General features: G+C 44.6%; 1 protein-coding gene across 3 annotated transcripts in view; it reads right to left on the bottom strand.

The window, feature by feature from the left end:
• LOC146184459 (aurora kinase C-like) overlaps nucleotides 1-23,668 on the bottom strand; it is a 172,705-nt gene that overhangs the window by 60,811 nt on the left and 88,226 nt on the right. For all 3 annotated transcript variants that reach the window (XM_084609393.1, XM_084609394.1, XM_084609395.1), the window contains 2 exons: nucleotides 22,648-22,727; nucleotides 19,136-19,274 (listed from right to left, as the gene is read on the bottom strand). In XM_084609393.1, coding sequence (XP_084465519.1) covers nucleotides 19,136-19,274; nucleotides 22,648-22,727 — 219 coding nt within the window. The remainder of the gene's footprint in view (nucleotides 1-19,135; nucleotides 19,275-22,647; nucleotides 22,728-23,668) is intronic.

The raw sequence follows: 23,668 nt of genomic DNA, 5'->3' as shown, positions 1-23,668 counted from the left end.
AATGAGTTCTTTGTTAACGTCGGCAGCGCAGCTTTCAATAATCCAGTCTCATGTACAACGTACTCAAATTTAATTAATCCATTACCAAATTCTGTTAACTTTTATTCTGCAATTACAAAAGAAGTCAATGATTTAATTAAAAACTTGAAAGATAACGCATCGGCAGGGCATGATGATATCAAAGCATCGCCACTAAAACACGTATCAATGCTTATATGTGATGTCCTGACGTATATCATTAACCTAATGCTTCAAACTGGAACGTTCCCTAATCAGTTAAAGATAGCTAGAGTATGCCCGGTACATAAAGGTGGAAATAAGAATGAAATTTCTAATTATCGTCCAATTTCCATATTGCCCGTATTATCCAAAGTGTTCGAGGGAGTAATCAATACTAGGCTCGAAAAGTTTTTTCACAAATACAGCATTATAACCAGCTCTCAGTATGGGTTTGTGAAGCGAAGGTGCGCTGAACAAGCATTGTTAACCATAAAAGAAAAAATAATTGATAACATTGAATGTCGGAAATATACCCTTGGCTTATTCCTGGATTTTCGGAAAGCATTTGATTGTGTACAACATGATATTTTATTAAGTAAATTGGCTGATTATGGAGTCCGTGGTGTGCCACTAGATTTATTAAGAAGTTATCTGTGGAACAGGCTACAGTTTGTACGAGTTAATAACTGCTGCTCTACTAACATGGTTATACGGCAAGGTGTTCCCCAAGGATCAATTTTGGGACCATTGTTATTTATAGTGTATATTAATGATATCACAAATATTCCTAACTCACCTGATTTGATCATGTACGCGGATGATACCAATATTTTTTTTTACCGACTGTGCCTTGTCTAGATTAGAAACTACGGTCAATGAATATTTAAACAATTTAGAGATTTGGTTGACGGCAAATAAACTCAGTTTGAATCTTAATAAGACTACCTACATTATATTTAGGCCAATCAACACCACTCTTCAATGTAGTATAGTAATTAAATATAACAGCAACGTTATAAAGCAAGTTACGAATCACAAGTTTCTAGGCGTTTGGTTCAATGAAAACCTTTCATGGAATACGCACATTTTAAATTTAGTAAAATACTTGAGTAGAATTGTAGGATGTCTTTACAGAATTTCTAATTTGGTACCCGTTTGGTTAAAAATTTCAATTTATTATGCTGTTTTTTATTCCAAACTAACATACTGTATTCTCATATGGGGAACCACAACTTCTACAAATATTAATAAGTTGCTTGTTCTTCAAAAAAAAGCTCTTCGAGCTATTGAAGGTTTTTACGGTATACCGCGCGACTTGCCTACAGAACCCTTATTTAAAAAATATGCCATATTAGCCGCCAGTCAGATTTACTACTTTCGTCTTCTGCAGTACATTCACCATAATAGGCTGTATACTACTCTACCTGATAGATCTACAGTAACTTATGACCTGCGAACACGAAAAAAACTTGTACCTATTACCCGAACCAACTATGGAAAACAGAAATTAACTTTTCAGGTGCCATCCCTAATCAACAACACACCAAATGTGGAATTTTCATTGGCACCTAGGGTATTTAAAAAGAACTTAAAACAATATTTAAATGAATATCCCCTATAATTGCAATGGTGGTAGTAACTGTATTTTTCTCATATGTAATCTTTTTTGTGTAAATATTTTTTGCTTTTAGTGTAAATATTTATGGTATTGACAGCGTGATCTGTTGATTTGTATATATCCAATGAATACTGCATGTATGCATATATTTTACATATCGTATATAAGTGTTGCATAATGTTTTTTTTTTTTAATTTTGTATACACTAGAGGTGTGTGCTGCTGTCTGTTGTTATCTGTTTTGGGAGCCAAGGCCCAGTCAGGCTTGCCGCCTTTTGCCTTGGCTTCCCCTTTCTTGTAAAAGAAAGAAAGAAAATAAACTCCAACTCCAACTCCAACATTGGTGATTAGTGCCCCGTCTTCAAATTGAATTAATACGTCCAGGAAGTTAATTTGAGTGGAGGAGTAGGTATGTGTGAATGAGATGTTGGGATGTATGTTGTTAAATGAGGTAATGAATTGGATGAGTTCATGCTCGTTTTCTGTCCATATGATAAATATATCGTCTAGGAAGCGTTTATAAAAAGCTGGTTATGCTCAAAAGTTGCAAAAGTTGCAAAAGTTGCAAAGTTGCAAATGCAAAAGTTGATATTCTCGAAAAACAGGTAGCTACGTTGTTTAAATCGACTAGCGTTTACTCAGTGATATTTTACTAGTCGAAAACGAGACCTGGCCCAAAAATAAAAAAAAAGAAAAGAACTTCTTCGTGACTGTGGCGTCACTTTAAAGCCTCGAGTCGCGCTCGAGATAACAAGATCTGCTTTTCTGGGCCGTGCTCTCTACAATGAAGCTAGTTGTACGCACTTGGCGAATAATTTGAAGTAACAGCTGCTTACGTGACAGCATTTTTTGAACGCCTATAATTAGGGTGGCATAAGCCGTAGCGTGATAAACAACTTCGCTACATGTTTTTCGAGTGTCTACAATTTCTGTATTAGCACTTTTGCTCCCAAATCAATATTTACAAAAATAGCTAATTAGTCTTCATTCTTTATTAAATTTTTGTGATAAAAAAATACTGGAGGTTAGAGGCGACTCTGAACGGCTCTGAATTAATTCCACTGCGCTACGGCTAACCGTATTTATTAAAATCTTGGTCCAAATTAGCTAGGAAGCCGATGGCCGACATGGCACGCGTATTATCAACTGTTATTACAGTATTGGTGAAAATGGACATATATTGAAGAACTTTATAATACGTCGGGTACGCCTGTGTATAAATCAATCTTTTCGATGGCGGCGAAGAGAAATTCCCTGTGTGTTGAGCGATGTCGCGCATGTTAAAGAACCCCATGTGGTCCGACTTTCCGGAGTCTTCCACTACGGCATCTCTTATATCCCGAGTAGATTTCGGTGTTAATCCCCGTAAACCAAACAAATAACTACTTAGTGCGCATTCATACATCATGTCGCTGTTCCCCCTACCTTTTCTCCTGCCCATTTTGGTTTTTTGACTGGGAAGCTTACCCCATAAATTAAGCCAACACATAATTTAAATACAGTGCTGGCGTCTATATTAGGTCCACCCTTCGAACGATATCCCTGCTCGAAGGGCCACTGTGCGAGAACACACTTTCTGTGTCTTTACGTGAAGATAAACGGAAAAGCATATTCAAAATCAATATGCAGAAGACTAAGGTAATGTTCAACAGCCGCGGGAAGGAGCAGCAGTTTACATTAGGTAGCGAAGTACTGGAAGTAGTAGGCGAATATGTCTACTTAGGACAGGTAGTAACCGCAGATCCGGACCATGAAAAGAAAATAACAAGAAGAATAAGATTCGCATGGAGCGCATTTGGCAAGCACTCGCAGAATATGACTAGCAGCTTACCGGTATCGCTCAAGAAGAAAGTATACAACAGTTGCATCATACGTGTACTCACCTATGGGGCTGAAACGTGGAGGCTAACCAAAAGGGTTCTACTTAAGTTTGTGGACAACCCAGAGGTCTATGGAACGAAAAATGGTAGCGGTAGCAATAAGAGAAAGGAAGCGTGCAGAGCGGGTCCGATAAATAACTCAAGTTGCCGACATTCTAGCGGAAATTAAGAAGAAATGGCATGGGCAGGACATGCAGTGCGAAGAGAGGATAACCGATGGTCGCTTAGAGTAACAAACTGGATTCCAAGGGAAGGAAAGCGTAGCAGGGGGCGGCAGATAGGTGGGTGGATGAGGTTAAAAAGTTTTCAGGGGTCAAGTGGATGCAGCTAGCATAATACCGGGTTAATTGGAGAAACATGAGAGAGGCCTTCGCCCTGCAGTGGGTATAGCCAGGCTGATGATGATAATGATGATGATGAAAAAGAAAAGGGAGCACCACCTGAGAACCGGTGGCGGAATGTGTGCCCAGTCAAAAAAAAAACGGGCTGGGGAGGGGGGGCTAAAAGCGTCGTGATTTATGAATTATGAAAGCGCATTGATTGGCTGATTGTTTTGTTTAGGGAGCTTAACATCCCAAAGCAACACGGAGTATTAGAGACACCGTAGTGGAGGACTCCGGAAATTTCGACCACCTGCGGTTCTTCCACGTGCACAGATATCGCACAGCACACGGTCACCTTGCTTCTCGCCTCCATCGAAAAGCAGCGGCTGCAGCCGAGATTAGATCCCGCATCCTTGATCACAGTAGCCGAGCGCCCTCACCACAGCACCCGTGTGGCAGGGTTGGAATGTGCATCGAGTGCTTTTGATGCATGATTGTTTGCATGGCTTGATTGCTGCGAAAACATTTAGTTTGTCGTAATTTCAATTGCATAATGGTTCATTAAGGTAGCTTTATGCTCATAGATATGGCTTTTTTTCATTAGAAGGCTTGCCACTTGCATAGAATGAGGCTGTCTTTTAACCTAAAGGAAGTCATGGAGTCTTTCTTACCTTAATAGTGCTTATATTGAGGCTATTTTTCAACCTATAATAACAGAAATGTTGTGAATGCCTGCTGTGTGAAATATTATGGGATAGTGTATTCGGCACCTTCAGCCAAAAAGTCATTGTATCACAAGATATAAAACCATAATCCAGAAACGTGTCTCAAAAATAGGGAATTCAATACAACTAATTGAAGTACCCTCCTAAGTTTCATTTTCCTGTATGACAACTAATGAGTGCAGACAAGCGTTTTATTTGATCAAATTTGTTCAATTTTGCACTAATTTGCAATTATGTCATTCATGAAAGAATGCGATTATTATTACTTGTAAAAGCGCTAGTTGCCATTTGTATGGTAAGTCATCATACTGGTTCAAACTGAAATATCGTGTTTGATGCAAAAATTTTGCTTCTGTTTACCACTGTGCCCCTGAATTTTGTATTCGTGTATTTGTGCTCAGCTACCTTTTCCTGCTCCTTTTTAAAATCTGGGGAAAGTCTGTCTCATCTTCCTGTTGCATAGAGAATGAATTATGAATTGAATTGTTATGAATTAAATATTCGAGGATTCACAAACTATTAATTTTGTCTGGTTGTTTCATTTCAGCAAAAGGGGTAACAAGACAAAGCCACCATATTGTCTGGTGGCATTTACTGAAGAGACTCTATTGCTGCTCTGCCTTCGAGGTGGCTCTCGAGGTCAAAAAATGAATGTTGTTGGCCACCAAAGGGCTTCAGCTCTTTATCATTTAAAGAACTGGTCAAAACACTTGCCAAGCCAAGCAGTGAATGGATAGTCTGCCCTTGCAGGGTGTTGGTTTAGGCTGGTAAGGGGGATTATTGACACTTGCTACTTATTTTATTGATTTGTAATTTGTGTATTGGCAGTATTTTTGGGAAATAACTTGAATAGGATTGAGATGGAGCGCGCCATGACTAGATGTCAAGTGGCAGCTTACTAGCATTGCACAAGTGGAACGTGTATAACAGTTTCATTTTACTTGTCCTCACCTATTGGGCTGAAATGTGGAGGCTATCGAAAATGGTTCTTTTTAAACTAGGTACAATGCAGAGAGCTATGGAAAGGAAAATGATAGGTGTAATGTTGAAGACATAGGAAGCATGAAGAGTACATACAGGTCAGATAACTGATTAACTCGAGTTAATGGCATTCTCGTGGAAATCAAGAACGAATCGGCATGAGCAGGACATGTGGTGTGAACGGAGAAGAACCGATGGTCGCCAAGGGTAGGTAATCAGTTCGGTTTCAAGGAAAGAAAAGTATAGCAGGGGTGGCAGAAAGTTATAGGAGTAGATGAGGTTACGAAGTTCGCAGGAGTTAAGTGGATCCAGCTAGCATCGGTTCGGGTTGATCGGAGGATTACGATAGATTCCTTCATGCTCCAGTGAGTATAGGCGAGCGAATGATGATCGTATTGTTTGCAATAAATTCAGCAAAAAGTTATGTCACTGCCTTGTAAGGTTAAAGCTATAAGCAAAGGATGATAGCTTTGCCATTCCATAAGATCTGATGATTTGAATTATTTTAAACAAAGAACTGAGTCAAGTGGACATATCAACTCGGTTATTCCTAAAATATGTTCAGTGCCTTTGTTTTGCTAATTCTTTCATTTGAATTTGAACCCTTCTAATTAGAGACATATGAGGAAGCATGCAGAAAAGCTGCAGTTGCTGAGCAAACATCACATATTTATTCATATGATGAAAGCGACGAAGATGAGGCACGAAGTGGGCATAGTGAGAGAATGATTTGGTTGAAATACAGCCCCTTTTCGCATTGTATCACATTAATTATCGTCTTGCATAACATTAATGTAACTGAGTCACGCATAAAATAATGTTTACATCTGGCGATGCAAATATGAGAATGTTTCTAGTAGAGGCTGAGTGAAACCACTGCGACCATAGGTTTCTCTTGTCTACGGTTCTATTCTGCAGCCTCATAGTTCTGTGTGGATGTGGCATGGCTTCTAGAAGAAGGAGCCTTCAAAGATGCATTCTATGGTTCTACTGACATAGTTCATTTGATCTAATCTGTGTAATATATTTCAGATGAGAAAACGGGCACTAATTGGAGGCGAGACAGTGGATGCAGCAACAAAATAATTATAAGAATGGTGGTGAAGACTCCTGTCGCCCTCCGGTGCACACTTGAAGGTCGAAAAAACAAGCCAGCTTTCAAAAAACTGCGACTCTACACTGCAATTGTTAATGAGTGCATGCTTGCTTTTGAGGATATTATACATTTTATTGGGCACACCTAATTGCAGGAAAAACTTTTTTTTAATTAAACACACGGCTTTTCCTAAGGGTATGTGAATATTTGAAAAACTGATAGTCAGATATTTGTGCATTTGAAAATTATCAAATAGGACGCAAATTTTTGAAATGACCGTATTATCACCGCAATATATGACCGCATTGACTATACAGTGAAGCATCCACAAAATGAGATGGCACCGTTTTGTGAAGGCTTTCCTGACAGTTTGCGCAGATGAAGCACTTGAAGAAAATGGGAGACTTCGTTCCTCAGTTTAATTACAAATAGATACAACCATCGCGCAGGTGACATATAATAAATTTACCATGATGTTGTTTTTCAGGCCCATTCTATAATTCGAGCTCTTGGTTCATACGGTGACTGTCTGGTCCCTTGAAGGCTGAATGAATGTAAATTTACTGCACTCAGCAGCAATGTGGCAGCTCTACCTGGATTCATCCTGGTCCTTGTAAACAAAAGTGCTATGTACAACATTATGCATAAAGTTTATTCTGGATTTTTCAGTAGTGTATACATTCCTGTACCAATCATAGTTCAATTTTTTTTTACAAATATTATGACAATTCTGAAATTAACAATAAGAGCAGCGTTTATTATTTTTACATTATTCGTTCTTTTACCTGATTACATATTTGGTATGCGGTTCAATATTTGAAGGTATTTTTTCTCTCATTTTTATTGGCTTTGTATTTGAAAATTTTAATATGTGCACACCTGTTTATCCCCAAAATTTGATTTTAAATTTTTTATTTAGCCTCGAAGTTATTAGTTCGTTCACCTTTTAATGGTACTAAATTATGTACTGGGCAAAAGCAAAATAAACCCAAAAGAAATGTCAGTATATTTCAAGCATTGTGTAAAGTTATAGAATCATTTTCTGATAAATGTGATCATAATACAGAATGCTTCTATACACCAGACTCAATACGACTTTCACATGTGTATTTATTAATGTAACTGTTAAAGGAACCAGTCTCTAGAAAAACTGCTGTTGGTGTTCGCGAAGAATTATTGACTTGGGTCTGTCAGTAGTGGCTGGTGGGTGACATCGCCAGCCAGGCAATGACAGGTCGCCGTGTTGTGCGATGTCACCAGAGTACATGGAATGACTTAGTTGGCAGGCGCTGTCAACTCTAGCTTTGCCATTGAGATGGCAGGGTGAGAACTGAACCCAGCTCTCCAGGACCCTTAAATTCAGACTCAGCACTATAGGCTATGCAAGCATGCTCATACAGATTGGATAAAGTGGGGATTTATAGCTATGTAAGGCCTTCTTTCTCATGTGGTATTCTGTCAATGTATGCTGACGAGTTTGTGAATGATATTAGAGGCACAAATAAAAGATAACAGAATCAGTGAGTGGCTGCAAAGTGGATGGATGAGAAGTAAAGGCTAGCTAATAAATGGGAGCCAATAATACTGTCGCGTCTTACCCTGAATAGTCGAACTTGAGTGTTCCCGCAAATTTTTGTGTCACTTTTGCAGCTGCTGTGCAGCGGCGCATAGCGACAGCCACTGTGGAAAACATCAACCATATAGTGGTAGCATACCTACGTGGTGCACGAGTCAGAGACGGAGGACGCAAAGCCTGGATGACCGGACTGGCTACTGGGTCAACGGGATGCAAGTTGAAGTTTCAGCAGCTCATCAAGCTCTTTTTTGCGGTAAACACTGTGAGGCAGAAGGATGCACCAGCCAATTCAGCTTTCTATTTCAGATAAGCCGAAGCAGCAGCTACCGACTAGCCACAGCTCATCAACACTTCGTCTTCTTCCCACGACAAGATGACCGGTGATGATTACATTCAGATGAAGATGAAGTTCACTCACAGTGCTTACAACCTTCCCCCGCCCGGAAAAAAGCGACCATCCTAGTCGCAAATTATATCTCAAGGTTGGCAGTTAAGGTGTTTTAAAACGCGACACGTGCACAATCTCGGAGCCGCGCCACCGACAATCGCGATCAGGCGATGCAGGTGTGATGAGATAGAGTGGAAGTTTGTTCTAGAACCGGGTACGGGCCAATAAAACGGTTCGGAAACTTTTCATACAGGCCGAGGGTGCGCGTAGGTGTCCAGAGTAGCACTTCGTCTCCAGGATGGAAAGACACTGAGCGATGGGTCGTATCATGCGTGCATTTCCTGGAAGCTTCAGTGGCTTCAGTTTAAAGGCGGGCACGATCACGGCAGTGGGCAATACAATACACTGACTGTCCGTAGGAAGGCGGGGCAGAAGGAGTAGAAGCTGAGAAGAAACATGCTTCGAGTGAGAAGGTATGGTTGCGGCCATAAACAAAAAAAAATGGAGAGTAGGTGGTGGTTCGTTGAACGGCAGTGTTGTAGGCGAAGGTCACGAAGGTGAGTAGAGAGTCCCACTTGTGCTAAGGGTGAATGCAGCTGGATAGCATATCAGAAAGGGTGCGATGAAAGCGTTCGGTGAGGTCATTGTTCTGAGGGTGGTAAGGAGAAGTAGTTTTGTGCACCGTGCCTTAAGCATGAAGCACTCCGGAGAGGACGATGCTGAGGAACGACTTGCCACGATCGCTAAGGAGGAGGCGAGGAGCGCCGTGGGGAAGACGTATGGTGTGGAAGAAGAAGTTGGTGATTTCGGAAGCGGAGTCGAAAGGAAGTGCGGTGGTTTCAGCGTATCGGGTGAGGTAGTCAATGGCAGTAAGGACCCAGCGGTTGCCAGCTGGATTCAAGGGCATGGGTCCATGCAAGTTGATTCCAACGACTCCGAAATGCGTGAAACTACATGGAAGAGGTTGCAAGAGACCGGCAGGAGGCGACGTAGACTGCTTGCGTCGTTGAAAGGGATGAAAGACGCTACATAGTTCAATAATGAGGTTGAAGGGCCCGGCCAGAAGAAACGACTTTTGATGGGGTCGTAGGTTTTGTGGTATCCAAGGTGACCTGCGGTGGGGTCGTTGTGAAAGGCTTGTAGAACTTTAGGACGTAGAGAAGAAGGAATTACGAGAACCTAGGTGTGGCCCAGTGGGCTGTAGTTGTGACAAATTAATGTGCCATCCTGTAACTTGAAATTGTTGAGCTGACTACGGAGACGGGCATTTGGAGGTCTAATAACACCAGTGAGACTATCATGCAGCTTTCGACAGTAGGGGTCAGCACTATGGTCGTGAGATAGATTACAGTCTATTTCGGTCATGGGAGCAATACAGGCGACGCTCAAACACTAGATAATTGTAGGGTTTAAATGGTGTGAGTCTGTTGGGACAGGTGAGGAATGCAAGATGTGTTGCGATGGCTAAGCAATAGGACAACGAGAGAGAGCGTCGGCGTCCTTGTGCTTCTTGTCCGATTTGTGAGTGATAGTGAAGTCGTACTCTTAAAGGCGGAGTATCCACCGAGCGAGATGACACGAAAAATATTTCAAAAAGGATAGGACGTTGTGGTCAGTGACGACCATGAAGTGACGGCCGTACAGGTAAGGACGAAACTTCTGAACAGACCAGACGACTGCAAAACATTCTTGCTCGGTAATAGTGTAGTTTTTTTCCGCAGGAGTGAGAGTTCGGCTTGCATGGGCAACAATATTTTCTTTAGAGATGTCTTGGCGTTGCAGGACAGCGCCAATGCCATGGCTGCTGGCGTCGTTATGCAAAATAGTCGGAGCTTTTTCATCAAATGGCAGAGGACGGGACCCGAAGTCAGAGCACGCTTCAGAATTTCAAATGCTTTTTAACAAGCAGGACACTAGATGAAAGGCTTGTCGGTGTGAAGTGCATGGTGGTGAGTGAGGCAATAAAGGCGAAATTGCGGATGAATCTGCGGAAGTATGATGCCAAGCCAAGCAAAGTGCGGAGATCTTTGAACCTAGCCGGACGGGGAAAGTGCAGCGCAGCAGCAATTTTTTCAGGGTCAGGCTTAATTCTTTCGCTGCTTGCAAGATGGCCAAGAAATTCAATAGATTTGGATGAAAAACGGCATTACTTTGTGTTTAGCTGCAGGCCAGCTCAGGAAAGTGCTGTCAAAGCTTTATCAAGACGAGTAAGCGGATCAGGAAGTGAAGAAAACATTATGATGTCATCTAAGTAACAGAGACATGTTTTCCATTTGAGGCTGCGGATAACTGTATCAATCATGCGCTCAAATGTAGCAGGAGCATTGCTCTGATGTGGTGTGGAAGGCGGTGAGAAGAGAAGAACCGCTGGAAAAGCGAAGAAGTGACACGTTGATGATAATATCTCTTGACAGGAGACGAGGGCGGGTTGCAATCAAGACGTCGCCATCGATGACAGCGTCAGAAGTGACAGAAAGAGTATTGTTCTAGTCGGTTCAGTACGCTAGGTACACACGGCCAGCGGGAACGACACAGCGGCCACAAGACAAAGGTCGAACGGGCGCGCACACTTCTTCCTCCTCCTTCTTTATTCCTCCGTGCTCTGTTTGAGAACAAGTCCGTAACAATATTTTCGTTGCAAGAATAGAGGACGTGATCGGCAAACATAACTAAGCGGGAAGAAGGTGGTTCTCTATCGGCAACAATGTTGCACTGCAGGGGAACACGTAATGACTGCTGAGGCGTTTTGGAGGAAATCCAAGCCGAAGATGAATTGATGGACATAGGAGGATAGGGCAGCAAACTCAATAAAGTGCAAGATGCCGTCAATGGTGACTCTGGCTGTACATGCTCCACAAGGATGCATCAGCAAATTCAGCTTTCTATTTCAGATAAGCTGACGCAGCAGCTACCGACTAGCCACAGCTCATCAACACTTTGTCTTCTTCCCACGACACAATGACCGGTGATGATTACGTTCAGATGAAGATGAAGTTCACTCACAGTGCTTACAATACCACTAAAGATTTCAATTCTAAATGAAGAGGTATTTTTAAGTATTGCAACTTCAGACATGTGAAATATATTTCCCATGTGCGTGCTCACACAAAGTACACATTAGGTGGGAAAAGGTTCTGTGCTTGCATGGTGCAGAATATTGACATGACTACTGCACTGAGTGCTTGCCTTAGCTTTTAAACCTCTCTGAGTTGACCAGACGAGCCAAAAGGCCTACAGCTACGGGATCTTGGACCCTTGCTATGGACCCTTGTTCGTCTTAGGTTGCACTGATCGACACTGCGTACGACCTTTTGAAGGCTGCATAGGTGGGCGATGCAAGGAAATGCTCAAATGGGCCCAAAATGGGGTAGTATAAGCCGGACCAGAATGGGGTAGCCCAAGTTATCTCTTAATGGGGAGCCCAAAAGGACCTGGCATTGAGCTGCATGGGATAGTCCATATGGGCGAGGCATGGGGCTGCATGGGCAACCTGCTTGAGCATGACATAGGGTAGCCTGCATGGGTCCGTAGTGGGGAATATGTTAGATGCCCTCTGCATGTCCACCTTGGATCTCTGCAGTTCCCTCTGAGTAGCTCACTGTTGCCTCTACGGTCCCACAAAGGAGCGAGGAAAGTCTCCTTTCATCATTTTATGCTTGACGCCCATAAGGACCCTTTGCCGGTACTATGTGGCAAGCCCACGGGGCTGCCTATATGGGTCGCTGCTGATGAGGAGTTGCAGATCTTGCAAATAACCCAAGTCGGGCCCCCATGGGCAGGCCGTGCCGGTCCCACAAAGGCCCGACGTTTTGAGCCCCATTTGTGCTACTGGGGATGGTGGTCAGTGATGACGTTGAAGCGGCGGCCATAAAGTAGGGGCAAAACTTTGTTAAGGCCCACACGGTTGCAAGACACTCCTTTTCCGTGACTGTGTATTTAGATTCAGCTTTCGTTAGCGCTCGGCTAGCATAAGCAACTACATATTCGGAAAAGCCGGGTTTGAGTTGAGCGAGGACCGCTCCGAGGCCAAGCCGCTGGCGTCAGTGTGCACCTCTGTAGGAGCGGATGGGTCGTAGTGGCGGAGAATTCATGGGCGGTAAAGTGAGTAGACATCGGAGCGTAGCGAAAGCATCATCGCAGATTGGGGTCCAGGTAGACAAGTCGGCGGGTTCATTCAGAAATTTTGTAATCGGTGCAATGACGGTAGCGAAATTGCGGACAAAACGGCAAAATATGAGTATAGCCCGACGAAGCTGCGCAGCTCTTTAACAGAAGTCGGTTTAGGGAATTCAGTGACTGCAGGTAGTTTGTCCGGATCGGGGAAGATATCTTTGAACACAAGATGACCCAGTATTGTAAGCTTGCGGGCGCCAAACGAGACAGCTCAGGATTTGGTGCAAGCGCACAAGGTGCGTCAAAAAATCAGGAGAGAAAACTACAATATAATCCAAATAACAAAGGCAAATGTTCCACTTGAGGCTACGTAAGATGTTGTCCATCATTCGCTCAAACGTAGAAGGAGCGTTGCACAGACAAAACGGCATCACAGTGAACTCATATAGTCCATCAGGGGTAACAAACGCTGTCTTGGGTCGGTCAGACTCAGCCATAGGGACTCGCCAATACCAGAGTGCAGGTCCAGAGACGAAAAACTCGGCTCCTTGTAAACAATAGATGAGGTCGTCAATACGGGTTAGTAGGTATGCATCTGTATGGGTAATTTTGTTAAAGCGGTGGTAGTAAACGCAAAATCTTATGGAGCCATCCTTCTTTTTCACAAGTACCACAGGAGACGACCGCGGACTCGACGAAGGCTGTAATTGTCGTCGACCTGCTTAGCAATAACACTGCGCTCCGTAGGCGAAACACGGTAAGGACGCTGGCGAAGAGGGGGATAACTGCCGGTGTCGATGTGGTGAACAACCTCGGTTGCACGGCCCAAGGAAGTCGTCCAAACATCAAACGAAGAACGGAATTGGTTGAGGAGAGCAAACAGTTGATCGCGGTGAGTCGGGTCGAGGTCGCTGGCCACAGATGATTGAAAAAGGTCCCAACTCGGTATATCGGAAGAAGCAGTAGTCGGCGTTAGGGAGGCTACGTGGGCACTCTGTGATAAATACCCATCAACACCAAATGGCAAGATGTGGTCATCAACTTCAATATGGCCAAGGCATTCGCCACGAAGTAGCAGGATCACAGCGGTTCCGGCATTCGCGACAACAATGTGAGTGGCATCGCGGTTAATATCCATGATAGCAAAGGGAAGAAGGAGGTGATGGCGTGAAGCGAACATGGAATGAGGCGAAACAGAACAGTCGCGTCTAAAGAAAAGGGCACACAATAAGACAACAATCACAGCACAGTTGGGCGGAAGGTCGGTGTCGGCTACAAGTTTGGTGCAAGGAAAAGACAGCGCACGTCAAAAACCGCATCACAGAGAGCAGAGAAAACGTCGTGGGCACGGGTGCAGTCAATAACAGCATTGTGGCGGGAAAGGAAATCCCAGCCAAGAATTAAGTCATGCGAGCATGACGCAATCACTAAAAACTCGACGATGTGTAACACGTCCACGATAACGACACGCGCTGTGCAAGTAGCAGACAGACGAACGGAATCGGCGCTGGCGGTGCGAAGAGAGAATTCAGAAGATTGGGTGGCAACTTTATGAAGCGAGCGGCAAAAACTTTCGCTAATGACGGACTGAAAGGCCCCTGCATCGGCGAGTGCACGTGCACGAACACCATCAACAAAAACTTCGAGAACGTTCGGCAGAGACAGACGAGGACTTGTGGTAGGCGAAATGTCCGCAGTTCGCGCCCGGAATTGCGGCTGCTGGTTTTCCGAGTCTTGTGTCATGATACGATGCCTCATTGGCGACGAAGACCGACGGCGAGGGGACGGCGAGAGGTGCAGTGGAGTGTACTGGCATCCCGACGAGTTGTACCGCTGCCCTGGAGATGTCACCGAAGGCGGGTGTAAGGTGTCGTACTCATAATTGCAGTAAGGCACAGTGCGTGCCGGGGCAGAACGCAGAGTACGACTGCACAGGCGGGCGAAGTGGCTGGAATACCGCAGGCATAGCAGATAGGCCGGTTGTCATTCGTGCGCCAAGTATTTTAGGGAAGCCTCGTTGATCGGAATCGTGGAGCGTAAGATGGTGGCGCAATAGTCGGCACGTACGCAAAGGACTGTGGCGGCGGTGGCTGGCGGTAACGTCTGCATACGTAGAAGGCATATGTATACTGGCATAGGTAGAGGCTGCACGACAACAGGGGGGCTGTAACCTAATGGTGCAACAAGAGGTATGCGCTGCAGTGGAACAGGGTCGACATGAGGTGTCTGAGGCGCTGGCTGGCCAAAACTGGGAAGTGCCTCGGAAACCTCCTGCGTGAAGCTGTGTCCGATGGTAGGGATAAGCAGCTGGGCTGTAGACGACGGGCGTGGGCCAGTCAAAAGCCCAAGCTATCGGGAAACCTCATCAAGAACGAAATCTTTGATGTGATCCAAAAGGTCGCTGCTCACTGCCAGGCCAGAGATGGACGCAGCAGGTGCGGGAGGGCAACGAGTACACAGGCGTTGCTTGAGCAACTCGTCGAAACTTTGACAGAGGTTGTATGCTCAGGACACCGTGGTGGGGCTCTATGCCCAGAACATGCGAAATGCATCGACATCAATGCCCTCCATTATGTTATTTATCTTAGGTAGCGAATCACTGGAAGTAGTAGGCGAATATGTCTACTTAGGACAGGTAGTAACCGCAGATCCGGACCATGAAAAGGAAACAACAAGAAGAATATTATTGGGATGGAGCGCATTTGAACAAGCACTCGCAGATTATGACTAGCAGCTTACCGGTATCGCTCAAGAGGAAAGTATACAACAGCTGCATCTTACCTGTACTCACCTATGGGGCTAAAACGTGGAGGCTAACAGGGTTCTACTTAAGTTTAGGACAACGCAGAGGTTTATGGAACGAAAAATGATAGGGGTAACATTTATGGATAGGAAGCGTGCAGATTGGGTCAGAGGAATAAGGAAGACATTGGCATAGGCGGGACAGGTAGTGCAAAAAGAGGATAATCGATGGTCGCTTAGGGTAACAAACTGGATTCCAAGGGAAGGAAAGCGTAGCAGGGGGCAGCAGAAAGTTATATGGTCGGATGAGGTTAAGAAGTTCGCAGGGGTCAAGTGGATGCAGCTAGCACAGAACCGGGTTAATTGGAGAAATATGCGAGAGGCCTTTGCCTTGAAGAGGGTAGTCAGGCTGATGATGTTCTTTACTTGCCAGCCTCATCCATGTACGGCTCGACATGCTTGAATAAATCCACAACGGCTTCAATGTTGCTTGTGAAGGTTTCCCCTTCATGCTGAACTTGTACGTGCAATGCTTTTTCAGCGCGTATTTGCCTCACTGTGGGACATCCGAAACCGTCCGCGAACTTTGCCTTGAAGTTAGTTTAGCCCAAGTTGGTATGTCGGCCTCATCATTTCGATACCATAGATTAGCAACGTCACTCAAGTAGAAGATGACGTTGATCTTCATGCAGTCATCCCAGTTATGCGACTCGCCCACTCGTACGAAGCCAACCAATCTTCGACGTCCTGGTCACCGTGCCCGTTGAAATCTGCAGGGTCTCGCTGCCAAAAATGGCACCGGAGCATGAGATGGACTGCGTAGGGACTGCCACTGGCTCTTGGCCTACCTCGTTTGTCGCCATAGATATCGAACGGCTGCGGAGCTCCACGCTGGTCGTGTAAGAGTCGTACCCCGGCACCTTCCACCAAATGAAGAGGGGTTTATTGGGGGTTGTTCGGATGACGGGAGACGGCGACCGGTGACGCAAGACGATCGTAGAGCGAAGCACAATCTCGTCCGAACAAGGCAACCCGCGTTGCAGTGCGCTTGCCAGCTGATCGTTTAGGAACCCAGCAGTCTTCATTGTCGTTTTTGTCTGCGCTGTATCATCGTCGTCTTTACAATATATATATATATATATATATATATATATATATATATATATATATATATATATATATATAAGGATGATGTACAATTTTTTAGATTTGCCTATTTTATTTCGCTGACGAAATCAGACGGTGGACCATCGTTCAGGGTATAATTAAGAATGAGCTCGCACATTCTGAACACTGTACAGAAAGGAAGATATGATTTTCTCTCTCTCTGTGTTTGGAGGAACACACACACCACTGAAAAGGATGACAAGTAAGGCAGCTTCCGTTTATTAAGGGCTAGACATGCAAGAATAGCAAAAAAGAAAAGGGAGGAGGAAGAGAGCTGACAAACGTTACATACGCTAGGTGCTTCCACGAAGACGACACTAAACGAGAGGCAAGTTTCGTTTGAAGGAAGCCAAAAATTGGCAAAAAGGTAAAAACTAGATAACAAAAATAGACAAAAAGCAAGAATCAACCCGGAAACAGATAACGCCACCATGTATAACTGGACGGCCCGCAACACCAGCGGTTTAGGTGTTGTCAAACCGTTGGGATGAGAGTTACATGTTCTAGACCCTGTCGTTCCATTACGCGACGTGCTAATGACCGGTGCAATGGCAGCATGCCGCCACGGCGACGAAAGAGCAGACGGCCAGACTGTTCCGAAACCCGATCATGCAGCCGGGTATCCTCGCGGTTAGTCGTTTCCGTTCGCGTCCGAAGTGAAGGCGTTAGCTGTAGGAACCGTAACCTGCCTGGGGGGAGGGGGGTAGAGCGGGTAAAAGGAGCTCAATAACGCACAATGGAATTTGCGTGAAAAGGAAAATATTCTTTGGAGTGACAGGCGAATGCGGGCTAGTTAGTGGTTGAATATGGAGTGCATATTTCAACCTAGCGAAGCGACAAGGACGAATAGATGAAAGCACAGGACAAAATGCGGAGTTTCAACAGACGAAGATGATTATCTCGTCTTATATTTAGGTAGGCTCTTGAAAAGGAAAAAGGCGGCTAAGGTTTCATTACTTCCATGGGTTAGCGTCTGTAATTTGTGTATGAATTAAGATTCTCTTTGTTCTTTTTGTATAATTGCTTAGAAGCCCAGCTGAAGGAGGATGACCCGAATACTTTCGAAACTATGTCATGAAAGGCACAGATGCTACGAAAAAGGGAGGGTTGGCAGTGTGTGGACGTGGTCCTTGTGGTTCTTGAAACGAAACCTCAATGGTGGTTTGGTCTGGCCGATGTGTTACATGCCACACACACGGGATCGTAGCGTGTACACCCCAATGGCCCTGTCGTCGCTCAAAATTGCTTTATTCTTAAATGTGAAATCCAAAAAGTTACCTTTTGCAATGCTTGTCACCTGCACAAGGCTACAAAACTTACAGCACGGTTTTGCACATGGTTCACATCCGGGGCTAAGTTTGTATTTGCGGTTGTTTTAGATTACCGAAAATGTCCTTAATTGTCTAGAGCACCGATATCTGCTCTCGGTGGCTGTTTGAAAATAGGAGACAAAGCAAAGCAGTCACTTGTCTTCTATTCTCAAATAGCCACAGGCAGCAGTGTATCGGCAACCTAGAAATTTAAAGGACGTTTTAATTAAATCTGAAACGACCACCAATACTAACTTTAACGCCGGGTGTGAACGATGCGGAAAACCAAGCTGCAGGCTAAAAAACATTTAACATTATAACTTCCATGATTTCACCTTAAGATTAAGGAAACCTTGAATTTCGACATTGCCAGTGTGTTGTGCATACTAGGCTTCGGTGAGGTGGCAAGGAATACAATGGCCAGACCGAAACACCAATCAAGGTTCGTTTCAATAACCACAAGGCCCACGTCGACGCACTGCGAAATCTTCCTAGTCTAAGCACCTAAGCGCAGATTTGTTGCCGTGCCAGCCCGTTCGTAGACCACTGTACCTTCTCTTCACAACATTACAATACATTTGTAGTTTGTACCCTCGTATTGTAGCGTCCTCACTAGCTCTTCACAATTTATAATCATTATCTCTTGTGTACGAGTAATCGCATAAGCAGTGATCGTGAGCAAGATTATTCAATTCGTATTTGAATATATAAAAATAACCACTATATAAACATGACGTTTATCACATTGTAAAAATAAGCTGCCTGAAGGAGCACCTAACGTTTCGCTAGCTCTCACTAAGAAGCAATACCCTTATGAGTTTTGCTGAAAGGTCTCAGTGGAATGCACTTGATTCCCGATGTCATAAAAATGGCAGTCTAGATCTCGTCGTTTTTTTTTTCATCTCATCGTTAGAGTCAACCTATTTATCAGATTGTGCTTGGCTTCTTTTAAAATGCATATCTGAGTTCTCACGATTTAGTCTCAAAAGTCGTTTTGTAATAGCGCTTTCCTTCACATGTTCTTCAGAATACAACAGCTTACTCACACAGAGCCATCCTGCCCTATTACCTAGCCATTAAGATTATCCTGATTATTTTTGCCCTGCGGAACATTGCTTTCGCCACGCAGATGAGTGCGGCGGGCAAGTGGCATGGCTGAGAGCAACGGGGGAATTTAGCGTGATTGCAAGTTGGTGAGCAGAAGACACAGTACTCACAGTCGCTGCTCGCACGTCGCTGAAGCGTCCCTCCTTTCTCATGAGAGCAAACATGGATCCTTGGGGCGCGAACTCCAGAATCAAAAAGATGCGTTCTTCATCGTGAAACCAATTGTAGAGGAAAAGAATGTTCGGGTGCCTGTAGGGGTGCGGACAACGTCTTCACTGACCAATTATATATAACGTCTGATCTTTCCAAAAACCAATTTAAAGCAGTAACAAATATGTACAGTCGTAAGCAATATCACAAGAAAAGCTTTTTCGCACAAAACTGCGAATACAATCGGTTTTCCTCTATTAAATAATACGGCAAGTTTGGAATTTGATGAATCCAGCAAAAAAACTAGTATTTAGAAAACTAAAAAAAAAACTGATGCTGGCACATATTATTGGGAATCATAAATATATCAACACTCAAAAATTACTTCCCTCAATACTGCTCATGACTGCATAGACAACGTTACTGTAGACTAATGAAAATCTTTAGAATGTAAAGATTTATATCGCATTTGCGCTATAATTTCACTCTTCTGCCGTTTATATTAACGTAGATGAGATCAAATGCTCGAAACAGAGCGTTCAGGAACAAATGCAGAGAAAAGAAAAAATCAGAAAAAAAGAAAAAACGAAAAACTGCCTGATTTATATGCATGCGGTCTCTTTCATTTCGCAAGAAAGAGCCAATTTATCTCGCAGCCGTGTCTCAAATTGGCTGCGGTCCTTACCTATGACCGAAAGCTATTAAAACCGGTAAAGAAACAACAGCACTAAGTGAATAATACCAACATTGGTTTTTCTATGAGAAATATTGCTGTGTAATTCTACATGCACCGTAATTAATGCACTCTATGATGACACACAACCTGTCCTGGTGTCACCCGTTAATAATTAGAAGGTATTATTAAAGATGCACCCTTAACTGTGTGCACAATCCCAGACACTATTACAGTGAGGGGGGGTAGCTGTTCTGATCGCAAGGAGATGCCCTCGACTTGCGTGGCAACCTCAGCCGGAATTCAACTTCCTTGCAGTGACAGAAGGGGGTGGCCATTTGGTACCCAGCTGTCGCCGGTTCAAGCCAGAGTAAGGTTCGGAGTCAAAGTAACAAACAAAACACAATTTATACACAGCAACAGACGACACAGAGGAATACGCAAGAACACTGTAAATGAACAGACGAGAGGTTCACAGAAACCTAACGCTAAGCATGCAACTACAGAGGTATTCAATAGCACAGATCAAACACGAGAGAGTCACATAAACGAACACCAAATTGTTCACCGGGCACTGTTGCAGTCCGGCGCCTCGAGAGTCACGATATGGTCGCCATGCAAGACGAGCGCCGCTCCCTCGCAGGTCCGTGGGCTTGCCAGCAGCGGGTGATCCCCGGGAGTCCAGTTTTCGCACTTGAGAACGTGCCGCAATCACTGACTGACTTCACAAGCGGCGCGGCCTCCATAAATAGGGCGCGCCGCGCCTTTCTGTTAAGGCGCGCTAAGGCTAGCGCGCACACACACTTAGCTTCGCTGGTTAGAGCGCTCTCTTTTCCTCCCGACGAGCTGCGCGTCGTCAATGGCTAAGTCCCATAGAATTTTCTGGAGACGTCTGGCATCTTTCGGACTGACGAATCACCGTGATCGCCGGGTGATGAGAAAGAGGGTGACGGCGACGCGTACAAAGCTACGCGCTCTCTCGCGCGGGGGAGGAGGCTTTTCTCGAACATTGGAGATCCTTCGATACGGTGCCGCGTGGGCCTCGCGCCGCGCCGGCTTGATAAAAATGTGCGCCGATTTCGTGACACCTGGTAAACTTAGTGTCTTCCACTGTTGTACTCACATGCCTCTAAGATTTGTTTTAGGATTCCTGTTAACGCCTTGTACTTTTCCAAACGCTTAGTTTCTGACATTTCCCTTGAGATTAACAATCCGCATAGCCTAGCTAAAGAACCGGGCAAGATCAGACGTAGTAACCTCTCTGATCCACCATTGCATGTCCGACACGCATCAATTGTTTTTCTATTGATGCAGGCGCTTGAAAGAACCAACGTATAATGCATGATAATGATTTCCAACACCGGCTAAATGAAAGAAGCGTTGTCAAAGACAACGCATGCGCAAGTTGGGTGGTGGAAGGTTTCTCTATATGAGCGTGAGTGAATTTTCGTTGTTCTTCTCCAAATTAGGTTATTTTCGGTGACTTAAGACGTGGCAAATTGCACCACAGGTGTGCCCCGTCCACGACGGTGATCACAGACGACGAAATATGGATAACGACACTTGAGAGTTACAAAGAGATTAACTCAAGTTTATAAGCCAAACTTTATAATATTTACAGCAAGGTTAGGCAAAAAATATACATGGATCTGGCTAGCTCGGCCTAGCCGAAGATGTACACATCAAGCCAAAGCTCAGAACGTCAGACTGGTCTCTCGGGCCTGGTTTTAAGCCCTCCGTGCCCAGCCCACATCTCCATTACGTCCAATCGCTACGGACTTCAACACGATTGGTTCGTGGCCACGTGCAACTTCAGCAGTGTGAGTGAAAACCTTTTCCCACAACGAAAGAAAGAAACACAAAATGTCACATGCTGCCCACATTCCACTGTACACCTTGCCGCGTTCTCGCGTTAAGATCACCAAAGCATATGAGCAGCATCGTTAGCGGACCGCCGCCGTCTCGCGCCCCCGCTCTTCCTAGAACTTGCAAAGTCCGTGACCTCTGGCTTAGCGGCGGCGCGACGAAAAGACGCTCGGTCAGTCGATCCTCCCGCGGACGTCTTCCCCTTTGTTCAACGGTCCCCATCACTCTTCCACAGGCGCCGAATGTCACCCTTCTGCTTGGACGCCGCGTGTCTGTGAACGGACGTTTCAACCGCGACGGCGGTGTCGTGTCGGCTCGTATGAAAAGCATACTGCAGGTATGCACAAAGCAGCTTAACTTCCCCCTCTTGGGGACTCGATTGCCTGTCAGCCGCCTGGTGACACTCGTCACTCTAATGGCTCTCCCTGCTTTATCCGGTGATTCGCGGCGCCTTCTCGTCTGCATGCAGCTAGCACCAATTCATGCTACAAGCAAACCTACCACGAGGTACTGAGTACATAGCCGCTAATCCGGGGGTGCCTAGCGATACCTTACAGCGTGATTGAACGTTTTTTTGCGGCGCGAAGCTATAGGTTTCATTTCCTGTCTGGTGGACTTTGAACCGAATTTGGCGCGCATAGACTTCCATTGGGGAAACAATTCAGGCTGGCAAGACAGTGGTAAGAGAACTTACACCAGTTTGCGAAGTGTCACACGTAGAAACAGGTTATATATTGTCAGATGAACCGTGAGATGTCAGTAGATAATTTCAGGTAATGAGCACGTGCCGAAAGAAACAAAATGAGAACTACACGGACGAACGGACGTGCTAAAATCACAGGTTGGTGATAACCTTGAGCAGGCTTGTAGTGCGATGCAGTAGCGTACAAGCTGCATTCGTGTCTCTGCAGATAAGAAACAGGGTGAGCTCACCTGAGCTGCGACTGTATCTTGATTTCTCTAATCACTTGGAGCTCCATGCCAGCCTCCTGCAGCTTATCCTTGGAGAGCACCTGCACGCACAACGTTACTGATGATAGTGATGATAGATTTTTAACAATATAAGTTTATATGAATTAGAGGAGCCAAAGCAAAAGAGGCTTAGCTTACAAAAGGAGCGGTAAGGCATACTTTCTAGGCATTTCCCCTCAGACTAGTGCAGCAGAAATTCAGAGAAAAGCATATATCCCAACCGGTAAACGGTGAGTACGGGGCCGCATTGGAAGCGCTTTGTAACCGATGTTACAATGCTTCGCGATAGGGAGTACCTATAGCCTGTTTACGCACTGCTTCTAACCCTTTGTTGATTTTTTTAAGTATGCAAAAAGGTATTCTTGAAAATTTTAAGCGCAACTAGTTTTTTATGTCAGAAACGCTGTTAGCGATAGCATCATAGCAGCAGAAAGCGAATGTCCGGAGGCGAAGTTTATCAGTTTTCTTATGTTGCGATAAGCCTTGAGTCTTTCTACTTGAACACGCGCAATGTTCTTTTAGAAGGAATAATAACGCAAAAGGCAGGCGTGAAAAGTTGGGGAAACACGCTTGTACCAGACTTTCAGAAGGCTGACTTGAATATATCTTGCATAGCATGTCAATCCCACAATGAAGGAGACATGCTCGTTGACTTCAGACAATCGAGTGGAGAATGTATGGAAGAGAGCCCTCAAATTCATAAGTCAAAAGGTGATGGACAGAAATCTTGTACACGGGATAATGGTGAATTGCTTGAGAAGGGTCTAGCGCCGGCGGATGTAGTTTACAGTACGTCCTGTCTTTCTGTACATACCTTGCGCTGTTTTATTTTCAAATGCTATGCGCAATCTCCTCGTCTGGAAGTTTTGTTAACCTATTTTTCAATGCAAAGGTGCTCTTTTGAATGCAAATAATTCACTTAACAAAGACAGAGAGATTCTCTATCTCACTTTATAATCTCTCTCTCTCTTTGAAAATGAAG

Source organism: Amblyomma maculatum, chromosome 7, assembly GCF_055883805.1.
Source record: "Amblyomma maculatum isolate TAMU_Amacu chromosome 7, ASM5588380v1, whole genome shotgun sequence".
Lineage (NCBI taxonomy): Eukaryota > Metazoa > Arthropoda > Arachnida > Ixodida > Ixodidae > Amblyomma > Amblyomma maculatum.
The sequence above is the reverse complement of the archived record's forward strand: the minus strand, read 5'-3'. Positions and strand labels throughout refer to the sequence as shown.